Source organism: Felis catus, chromosome B4, assembly GCF_018350175.1.
Source record: "Felis catus isolate Fca126 chromosome B4, F.catus_Fca126_mat1.0, whole genome shotgun sequence".
In the NCBI taxonomy this organism is placed as follows: domain Eukaryota; kingdom Metazoa; phylum Chordata; class Mammalia; order Carnivora; family Felidae; genus Felis; species Felis catus.
In genome coordinates, this window is record NC_058374.1 from 81,145,414 (window position 1) to 81,157,157 (window position 11,744).

An 11,744-nucleotide genomic window follows, 5' to 3' on the forward strand; every position below is an offset into this window, starting at 1 on the left:
AAATGTCTGCATAAAGAAACCAACAGTCAGAGTAACCAGACAAGAGAAAGGAAGAAATAAGAGGAAGAAAAGGAAGAATATATATATATATTCATGCAAAACCACTGTACCGGTATCTGATGGTGCCTTGGAACTGGTGGCTGCAGGGGTTTGGTCAGTGTCACTCTTGCTCTGTTAGATACACAGTTACCAGGCATGAAGGGACATGGTTTGGTGTAGGTGGGTCCTGCCTCCACTGTGGGCCAGTTGTCCCTTCCCTGAAACCCCACCTTGTTGGTGATGGGGAGAAAATGGTGGCAACCCAGTCTCTCCTCCCCAGACTGGGTGTCCCAAACCAGTCTGTTCAGGCCATCTTCACAGTGCCAGGCGGGTGCTAGTGAGCCAGTTCTATTTTGCTCCATAGTCTTCTGTGCCTCTCAGGTGCTCGGCTAGGAATCAAACCCTGATGTCTTAAAGGATCCCACTCCAGTATGTTTTGGTTCCAGGGAAGTGCCACTCCTCCCAGTCAGCCAACTAAGGGCCTCTGGCTCCTCACAGTGCTGAGTGGGCATGAGCAGCCCGCTACCTCCCACTACACCGTCTCCCAGATCTCCCTGGTGCTCTGCTGGGATTCAGCCCTGATGTCTTAAAGGATCCCACTCTGTGAGCCCTGGTTCTGGGGTACTGTCATTCTGCCAGGCAACTGACAAAGGGCCTCTGGCTGGCCTGCAGGGTCTTTTGTTCTCGGAATGACTATTTACCTTCTTCCCACAGCACTCAAGGGAGAGGATTGCCCTCTCTGGCTATGCCTGGAGCCAGCTACTGAGCTTGGATCTGGTTCCCTTCCTCTCCAAATGCACGAATAGGGCACAGAAAGTCCTGCTTTAGAAATTGGTTCTTTCTCCATCTTTTGCATTCCCCAGTCCGTGGTTTTTCTCTTGTTCAAGTAGAATCCTACACTTCCAGAGCCTGTCTTCTTCTTCCCTTTGTCTCTCCACAGAAGGGAATCTCTTCCCTCCATTCCTGTGCCACCCATTCTGTTTCTTCCAGTTTGCAATCATGCACCTATGGCCCACCAAGTTGTCCCCTTGGGCCTCTGGAGATGTTTCTGTCACTCTATAGTCAAGATTCCTGGAATTCCAAGTCTTCTGGCCTCAATACTGCTGTGTTTGAGGGACAAGGGAACTTCAGTTCCCCTACTTCTCCATCATGTTGACTCCTCCTCCCCTAACTCATACGTTGAAGCCTTAGCCCCCAGTACCTCAATATGTGACTGTATTTGGAGATAGAGCCTTCAAAGAAGTCAATAAAATAAGTCTGTTACAGTGGGTTCTGATATAGTTTGGCTGATATCTTTATAAGAAAGTATTTGGACACAAAGAGAGACACTAGGGGTGCATATGCACTGAGGGGCAACAATGTAAAAAGAGAGCAAGAGGATAGACATCTTGAATCCAAGAAGAGAAGCCTCAGAATATTTATTTATGACATCTCAATCATAGACTTTCAGTCTCCATAATTGGGAGAAAAAATTAGTGTTTAATGCACTCATTCTGTGGCAGCCCTAGCAAATTACCATAAACATTATACAGAATAAAAAGGAAGATTAATATGTGTTTGTCCATAGGTGACATAGTTGTCTGTGTAGAAAATATGAAAGAGTTGCCAAAATACCCTTATAAAACTAATAAGATATGTAGGAGTGTTGCAGGATACATGGTTAATATACAAAAGTTAATTGCTTTCTATACCACCAATGAGCAAGTGGAATTTAAAATTAAAAACACGATACTATTTATATTACAATTACCGGCAGTAACATATTTAGATGTCAATCCCACAAAATATGAACATGATCTCTAGGAATAAAAGTATAAAATTCTAATATAAGAAATCAAAGAAGATCTAACTATATGGAAAACTACTGAATGCTCCTGACAAGGAAAACTTAGCATTGTCAAGATGTCTTTTCTTCCCAACTTACTCTATTCATTCAATTCAATCTAAATCAAAATTCTAGCAGGTTATTTTTGTGTTATTGGAAAACTTTAGATATTAAATGAAGTTTATCTGAAAAAGGCAAGACACTAGAATAGCCAACACAATATCAAAGGAAAGAACAGAATCAGAGGAATGACAATACACAAATTCAACTATACACAACCATACGACTATACTCATCCAGACTGTGGTGCTGGTGAAAGAATGAATAGTCAATGAAATAGCGTAGAGAAACTAGAAATAGAGCCACACTGAAGAAGAAAAGCATAATGTTCTCAATAGGAAAGGAAAAGTGTTTGATACAATTCAACATGCATTTCTGATATTAAAAAAAACAAAATTAATTGAAAGTAGGCATAAAAGATAGAATTAAAGAAAAATTTTATAAACATTTTTAAATGTGGAATCATTGGAACCTTTCTATTTGAAACCAGGAATAAAGAAAAGATATCCACTACCAAAGACTCATCTTCATTTACCAAAGGATTATAACCAATGACATAAAAAAACAAATTAAATATATAAGGGAGGAAAAACACTCATTATTTTAAGATATAACTATCTTCTCAATAGGAAATTTATGTACACATTATGAGGGTAGAATCTTTTTAAATTTACTATTAATATTTGAAATTGATACCAAATTCGTAAATTTGGGTTTAGACCTTCGAGTTTTTGTGTGGTGAATATTATAACCATGAGTTATCCCCTTTAACAAGAAAGAATGTCATTATGCTATTTATGACTTGTTTTTTTATGTATGTAATGCTTTTATGAAAATTAATAATGGCCGTGTTGCTACTGATAATGAGTATTATATAATGAATAAAATATATTTATATTCAATCCATTTACCTACATATAATTTTAGGAAGATTGAGCTTTTCTTTTTGATCTATTAATCATTTTGTGGACTTGCAAACAAGGCTATTGAAATAACTGTGATGGGCTAATTAAACAGAGGGAGCACAAACATTATAAATAATTATTTATATCATAATTTCTCAATTGTTACCACTATGTCATCATGAATTACAAGGATTTGGAGCAACCATCTTAAAATCTCAAAAAATATTTATTTATTTAATTATTTAATGTTTATTTCTTTTTGAGAGAGAGAGAGAGAGAGAGCATGAGTAGGGCAGGGGTAGAGACAGAGGGAAACACAGGCTCTGAAGCAGGCTCCAGGCTCTGAGCTGTCATCACAGAGCCCAACACGGAGCTTGAACCCACAAGATGTGAGATCATGCCTAAACTGAAGTCGGATGCTTAACCAGCTGAGCCACCCAGGGACCCTTTCTCAAAAAATATTTTGAGTACAAAATACGTTTTAAAGTTTGTTTTCCATGTTAATTTGGTATCTTGAATTGGGGAAAGCGATTCCAAAAATATTATCAAATTTGGCTGGTCATTTATGAATATTTAAGTATAGATCATACATAGTTTGAAATAATATTGGAATCTTAACATTATTGAGTCCTCAGAAAAAAATTAATTGAACCAGGTTTATAGTTGGTGCTGCATGTGAGCTGATTCTCACATCAGCTGGAAATAGACTACTATTGCAGCATTCTAGTCCAGCTCAAAGTTATTTCATATATCACTTAGAAAGAAAATATTCAAAATAGGCACAATTTCAAGCTGCATAGTTATTTTCTTGTCTGGACTATAGTGTCAGACACATATTTTTAGGGTCAGTAGGCTAGTGGTTGACATGGATAACTAGGAACTTGAAATCAGCAAGCTTGAAGGATTACTGACATGGTGGTCTGTTTGTAGAGGGACCTGCCTGAATGGTAAAAGGAATTGAGAATATAAATTTCCCACATGAAAGCTCAGTAATTTATATCAGATATGAGGTAGCTTATCAATAATCTGCTGAAGGCAATGATCCATTATCTTCCAGATTCTTTGCCATCCAATTTATTGTTCATTCACTAAGTTCTCATCAATAATATAACCATAGTAGAAGAGATAGAACTCACAAAATGGATGGCTCAACATTGGCTGACCTGAAAATTATACATGCTAAGTGCACAATTTTCTGATAGTGGTTATCAAAAATATAGAGAGAAAACCAAGATGTCTACTGATGCATGAATGGATAATGTTGAATATGCATACAGTGGAACCTTATTTGTGATTAAAATGAAGGGAAATTCTGGCTTTTGATAACACTGATGAACATGGAAGACATAATGCTAAAAGAAAATGGCAATCCCAGACAAATATTCTATAATTCCTATTATATAAAGTATCTGAAAAAGTCAAGCTCTTAGAAGCAGAGAGTAGAATGGTGATTGCTGGGGTTGAGTAGAGGGGAAAATGAGGAATTGGCATTCAATTGGTTTCAACTTATTTAAATTATACAGAGGAACAAGTTCTAGAGATCCGTTGTAAAACATTGTGCCTATAGTCACAATACTGTGTTGTACACTTAAAACTTCTTTAAAAGGGAAGGTCTCATGGTAAATATTCTTACTACAATAAAAAAATTCTCCTGATAAATATAGTATAACCTGGGGCTATCAGCCAGTCATCATGCTTCAGTTTGATTACATTGATTTTTCCATGAAGGAGAAGTAGTGATTTGTCCAGGCTCTGCTCTAGTTATAATTTTGCCCTTCCTGCTCAAATTACTTCTGTCAATACCACTATATGAGATGCAACAAATGCCTTATTTGCTACCATGTCTATTGCACTAGGGCTTTGGTGTAAGACACTCACTTTACAAGAAGAGAAGTGAGGGGATACACTCCTATCCATGGGTTTCAAAGGAATTATCATCACCTCGTCAGACAGAATCAGGTGAACTCATGGAATGGTAGAATCACTTATTGAAGACTCCGTTTTCGGATATAACTGTCTGTCAGCACTTTACACAGTTGGGTTATTATCTCTAGGATACTGTATATATACTGCGTTAGCAAATAATACATGAAGTTATTTATTTCGTAATGTGACTATTGGCCCAAGTACCGTGGGTCAATGTTGGAATGTCAACTACCACTCTAAAACCTGTTAACCCACTTTTTTTTCCTTGCTGCCCCTATGACATTGGATTTTGCTGAGTTATTATACTTAATGCTCAACAGAGGGCTAATTTTACTGGGGGTCACAGCAATTGCTCCTGTCTCCTGGGTATTCATTTCACTGAACAGACGGGTAAACAAAATGCTTTGTATACTTTTGGGTACTGATAATGATTAGCAAACGATATTAATAGAAAAGAGAGGAGGAGGTATAGCAGTAATTAAGGAATTTTCCAGGATGCCTTCTAGCACCACCATGCCTGATGGTAAATATTAACGAACAAGTATGGTATGCTTTTGTACTTCTAATTATCAATTATCAATGACAAAATATAGCTAAAGAATAAATATGGAGAGTTTTAAGTGAAAGGGAAATGAACTTTATGACTAGGAATACAAATATCTCTACAAACATATTTCGTAATATAGTATTTTCTTTCACATTTATGTCAGTTTGCCTATGATAAGTTTTGCCGTAATGATAAATTGAAATGCTTCTTTTTCAGTGGAGAATTTCAAGTTGAAAGAAAATTTTGCTCCTTCTAAAGGATTCACACAAGAAAAGAAAAGAAAAGAAAAGAGAAGAAAAGGAAAGAAAAGGAAAAAAATCCAGCTGTTGTATGTATTTTGACACCTATTAAGTTTAGGCTCTTCTTTTTCCTTTCCTTTCCTTCTTCTTTCCTTTCCTTTCCTTTCCTTTCCTTTCCTTTCCTTTCCTTTCCTTTCCTTCTTTCCTTTCCTTTCTCTTTCTTTCTTATTTCCTCCAAATCGAGAGCATCTGTGATCCTGATGGAGCTTGGCTCTGGCACCTACGTACCTTAGTGACTTCTTATGCTTCCTTCTTTCCCAGGAGAACTATCTCCCAGAAGGAAAGAGAAAGCTCAATGCTGTAATTATTTGAAAAAGTTACACTGTTATGGCAAAACCAAAGACAGGATGGATAACTGGTGCTGATATTCTAGTAGATTATCAGAGATTCCAGATGGCTCAAGGCCTCTTACATATCCAAGACAATCTCCTTCACTTCTTTAAAAGCACTTAATATCCAAGAACGAAGGACAGAATATCCTGTGGATTGATTCCTCAGGTTCATTTTGCAAAACTATTGACTGGATCTGTTTCAGTCTTAGCAAAGCATCATTTAGAAAATTCACCTTGTGTCTCTTCTACAAAGGACCATAGCATTTTCCAAGAAGTCGACTACTTAAGAACAGTTGTTAATTAGAGCAATAAGGAGAATTAGTCTGATTTATCTATGGGAAGAACTAAAACTTGTATAATAACCATGCATTTGGAATTTCTTTGGGGGGGGTGATTAATTTTATCCTGACATAATGATTATTTAGTACTTGTAGCACAGTCATTAATTAACTTTATGTTTACCCTTTCTAGAATTAAAACAATTACAAGAGGAAAACATTGGGATTCTGCTGCTTCATTTTCAGAATCTGACAAATTACCAGACCATGTAAGGTAAGAGTACATCTTGAAACATGAAAGTTTTGGGGTGCCTGGGTGGCTCAGTCGGTTAAGCGGCCGACTTTGGCTCAAGTCATGGTCTCACGGTTCGTGAGTTTGAGCCCCACGTTGGGCTCTATGCTAACAGCTCAGAGCCTGGAGCCTGTTTCAGATTCTGTGTCTCCCTCTCTCTGACCCTCCCCTGTTCATGCTCTGTCTCTCCCTATCTCAAAAATAAACAAAACGTTAAAAAAAAAAAGAAATATGAGAATTTTGACAAATAATAAGTCTCAAACTGACTATTTCTTTATTGGCTACTCCAGGAAAGACTCCCTTTTCTAGGTATAAATGTCTTCAGGTATACTTATTAACATTAGAATAAGATTTATAGGAATAAATACGGATAATTAAAATGATGTACAATCTTACCCATTACAAGATGAGAGGAAATAAATAAAATATATGATTAAAAATATTTCATAACTTCTTCAGGCTCTATTCCCACTGTTTAAGTATCTTATGTCGTCTCTTCAGAACCTAAGTATTATATACTTAAAATTTTGCTCTTTTATAATACAATTATTTAAATATTTAAGGTTTATTTATTTATTTTTTTTATTTTTAAAAAAAAATTTTTTTTCAACATTTATTTATTTTTGGGACAGAGAGAGACAGAGCATGAACAGGGGAGGGGCAGAGAGAGACAGAGCATGAACAGGGGAGGGGCAGAGAGAGACAGAGCATGAACAGGGGAGGGGCAGAGAGAGACAGAGCATGAACAGGGGAGGGGCAGAGAGAGAGGGAGACACAGAATCAGAAACAGGCTCCAGGCTCTGAGCCATCAGCCCAGAGCTTGACGCGGGGCTCGAACTCACGGACCGCGAGATCGTGACCTGGCTGAAGTCGGACGCTTAACCGACTGCGCCACCCAGGCGCCCCTAAATATTTAAGTTTTGATGGAGGTGGTGAATAACGAAAATATAACAGGGAGACACCATAACACTTTTCTTTAGTGATCTCCTTCTGGGACAAATATTACACTTCTCTCAGATTTCATTATTCTTTTTAATATTTTAACAGTTTCTCTGATTCCTTCCCTCAACATAGAATCATTTATCCAAAAAGCCCATACACATATTATTTATTTTCAATCTAATTAGTGCCTAATATTTGGTATGCATTGTTGGATTGAACACAGAAAGATATGATAATTGATAATAGTTAATATTTGTCTAGTGCTTAGTTTGTCATAAATGATACTTATGTGCATTATCCTTTTTTTAAGTTTATTTATTTATTTTGGGCACCTGGGTAACTCAGTTAGTTAAGCGACTGACATTTGATCTCAGCTGAGGTCATGATCTCATGGTTTGTGAATCTGAGCCCCCTTCAGGCTCTATGCTGACAGCATGAAGTCTGCTTGGGATTTTCTCTTTCTCCCTCTCTCTTTATGCCTCTCCTCCCTTGCTCTCTTTCTCTCTACAAAATATAAGTAAACATTTAAAGTGAGGTTTATTTATTTATTTTGAGAGTGAGGGAGAGAGAGAACCCCAAGCATGCTGCATGCTGTCAGCGCAGAGACTGAAGCAGAGCTCGAACTCATAATCCATGAGATCATGACCTGAGCTGAGATCAAGGGTCAGTCGCTTAACCAGCTGAGCCACCCAGGTGCCTCTTATGTGCATGGTCTACGTATGTACCCCCAAGAAAACTGGGTAGTTATGTTGTTTTATCCTTGCTCTATGTGACGATACACTGGTATAGTAATTTGCCATATAATTACATCAGTAACTTAAAGAACATAAGGAGGTTGTACAGGAAACAAATAAGTTACATAAGTCACTTAGTCCAAGGTCCCAGTTGGTAAATGTGAGAAGCAGCACTGGATGTTCCCTTACTTAAATCTAAACCCATGCTAACCACCTCAGTATTTCAAAGTCCTCAAGTTTTTCTGATTCTGCATGTTCAAATATCATGCAGTATATACCTATATAAGAAATATTGACTGCTATTTGCCAGACACAGAACACTGTACTGAATTTATGGAGGACAGCTTGAAGTTTGATCTTAAGGAAGAACTTATGAATATTTAATATGCATATTAAAATGTGGTGATCATAGCTACCATCCTTGGGAGCATGATCTATGCAGAAGTGTCTTAACCTAGGTTGCAAATTGAAGAATTTATTTTGGAGATAAGAAACTTTAACTGAATTCTGAGGTACAAATAGAAGTAAGTCACCTAAAGGAACCAGAAGGGCTTATTATAAAAGGTGGTATCCTGCAGTGAATGAGAATGGAGGGATTCTGGAGCCAAGTTTTTACTCTACAAATTCGGATTCTGACACCAGTAGGTGGTATCAAGAGACTTAATTTCTCTGTATTTCAATTTCCCCTTCTGGAATATAATAGTACTCACCTCATATTATTGTTGTGTGGATTAAATGAGCTACTAAAAAGCATTTAGAAAAGTGGCTGGCAGGCCAAAAGTGCAACGTTATTGTTGTCGTTGTTTTTGTTATTATTATTGTTGTTATTATTTAGGCTGAAAAAGTTGCCATTATATTACTATAAGCAGTTCAAATTCTCAGTTGAGCTGTCTAGTAAATGAGGCATGACAGCTATGAAAGTCATATCCAGCGTAAAGAAGAATGCAGTCAACAATCTCTCATATGTATCTTTTGTTCAGCATTTTTCTCTAAAGTAACTTTTCCATCTACACTACCTGGAGGTCTCTTCTTTAAAAAATTCTGAGATTCAGGCTGAGTTAATGCAGGGAAATTATTCTTATGAAAGGGTTATGGATGCCCATCTGGGAGAGACATCTTAGCACATGAGTCCTGATATTATTTGTGTTTATGTGTGCACAACTTTGATCTTAGTGAGCAAATAACCTATACCACAATTCAAAGTTTCCATTACCTACAAAAAGTATTTGCACCTTTTAAGTAATTTTTTATTAAAGTAATTCACTTTCTCTAGATCTGTTTACATGTAATATAAGTCCTCAAAGATAGGGTTTCCTGAAGGAGGCTACTAAATCCCCTAATATATCCAAATGCAGACACTGTAATTCCTTCCCAAATGTCATGTGTTAAATTATTTGTGGTCTCTTTCCAGTCACCTTTTCATGACAATGAATTTATTGCACAAATCATGAGTCAGAAACATACACAGAAGTAATACTTGCAAATGTGAAAGGTCCTTGGGTGGAAGGAAACTGTATTAGATTCAAGGGAAAACATCTAATCCACCATTGCAGAAAGAAGGACATAAAACTAACATTTTGATTCATCCTCAGTTTCAATGGCTTAAAGTGAAGTCACATTAATTTTATAAAGTTAACAAGAATAATGATTATACAATGGCTTTGTAATCCTAATTCTGCAATGGTCAAAGGGCTATGTTCAAGCCCAGAATTCGTTTGTTTATTTTTCCTTGTGCCTGTCAGCAGGTTTCTGCCATGGGTGACAGGGGACCAGACAATCACTCGGAAGTGACTGACTTCATCCTTGTAGGCTTCAGGGTCCGCCCTGAGCTCCACATTCTCCTCTTCCTGATCTTTCTGCTTGTGTATGCCATGATCCTCCTAGGGAATGTTGGGATGATGACCATTATTATGGCCGATCCCCGGCTGAACACACCCATGTATTTCTTCCTGGGCAACCTGTCCTTCATTGATCTCTTCTATTCGTCTGTTATTGCACCCAAGGCCATGATCAACTTCTGGTCTGAGAGCAAGTCCATCTCTTTTGCAGGCTGTGTGACCCAATTCTGTCTCTTTACCCTCTTCATCGTGGCAGAGGGATTTCTCCTGGCAGCCATGGCCTATGACCGCTTCATTGCCATCTGCAACCCACTCCTCTACTCTGTGCAGATGTCAGCACGTCTCTGCACTCAGTTGGTGGCTGGTTCCTATTTATGTGGCTGCATCAGCTCGGTTCTTCAGACCAGTATGACATTTACTCTGTCCTTTTGTGGTTCTCGGGCCATTGACCACTTTTACTGTGACACTCGCCCACTTCAGAGGCTATCTTGTTCTGACCTCTTCATCTCTAGAATCATTTCCTTTTCCTTATCCAGCATCATCATCTTGCCTACCATCATAGTTATTATTGTTTCTTACTTGTATATTGTGTCCACCGTTCTCAAGATACGCTCCTCTGAGGGACGTAAGAAAGCATTCTCCACTTGCAGCTCACACCTGGGAGTCGTGAGTGTGCTGTACGGTGCTGTGTTTTTTATGTATCTCACTCCTGACAGATTTCCTGAGCTGAGTAAAGTGGCCTCTTTGTGTTACACCCTAGTCACTCCCATGTTGAATCCTTTGATTTACTCCCTGAGAAACAAAGATGTCAAAGAAGCTCTAAAAAAACTTCTGGAGAAGAAAAATCCTATTCTTTGATTATTGTTTTTTTTCCTCCATTGATTTTGTGGCTATTTCTTTCATACTCCTTGTGTCCATTAATGAAAGTTATTGCATTAAACATCATAAATATCTTATTGTAACTGTTTTCTGGTGAGGTACCTGGAACATTGTTCATCTTGAATGTCTCAGATATTGGAGATGTCCTGGGTGTTAGAGAAACATTTTTCACAATAATCCTTCCCACTATCTCAAATAACATTCTGTTTCACAAAATTGATCTGTATTTCTTTAATGGCTGCTGCTGAGCATGACTTTTCTGTTAATATAGTGTATAAGCAATGTTTTGTGAGCTGATTGTTTTGGAATTTCTCTTTCCATAGCATAATCACTAATATTGACAAGAATATCCTACTTATTTTTAAAAATAATATGTTTTCCAATTACATAACTACTTTGTTTTAGCATGTTATGTAGTAATTGAATTTTCTTTTTGAATCAGTGATGTGTACTATGTCAAGAGGAAGTGATAATAACATAAATAATACATAATCTTTGGTATAAAGATTAATTTGGAAATTTTTACATGAAATGATCAGGCATTGTAGAGTATTCTAAGACACTGTTAGTTGCTAAATCTGAATATAAAGAACCAAAAAGGAAGATAGAAACTTGCAAACATTGTTGAGCAATCATTGCCTCCATTTGGGTTATCATACATTGTTTTCCTAGGTTAATTATTGTGAAGAATATTTAATAAAGGAATAAAGCAAGTTAGTCATTAACATAGTGTGTTGTCCAAAATTTACTCATCTATGCCTATGAATATTTATATATTTGATTAATTTATTGACAGTGTAATATGTCTTATGGTAGGCTTGGGTATAAATAACCTTATTTATATATTA

General features: G+C 37.2%; 1 protein-coding gene across 1 annotated transcript; it reads left to right on the forward strand.

Moving 5' to 3' along the window:
* The first annotated feature begins 9,918 nt into the window (after positions 1–9,918).
* Positions 9,919–10,875, forward strand: LOC101081906 (olfactory receptor 9K2). Its single transcript, XM_003988830.5, has one exon. The coding sequence runs from the start codon at positions 9,934–9,936 to the stop codon at positions 10,873–10,875; it is 942 nt and encodes a 313-aa protein (XP_003988879.3). The 5' UTR covers positions 9,919–9,933.
* The last annotated feature ends 869 nt before the right edge of the window (positions 10,876–11,744 follow it).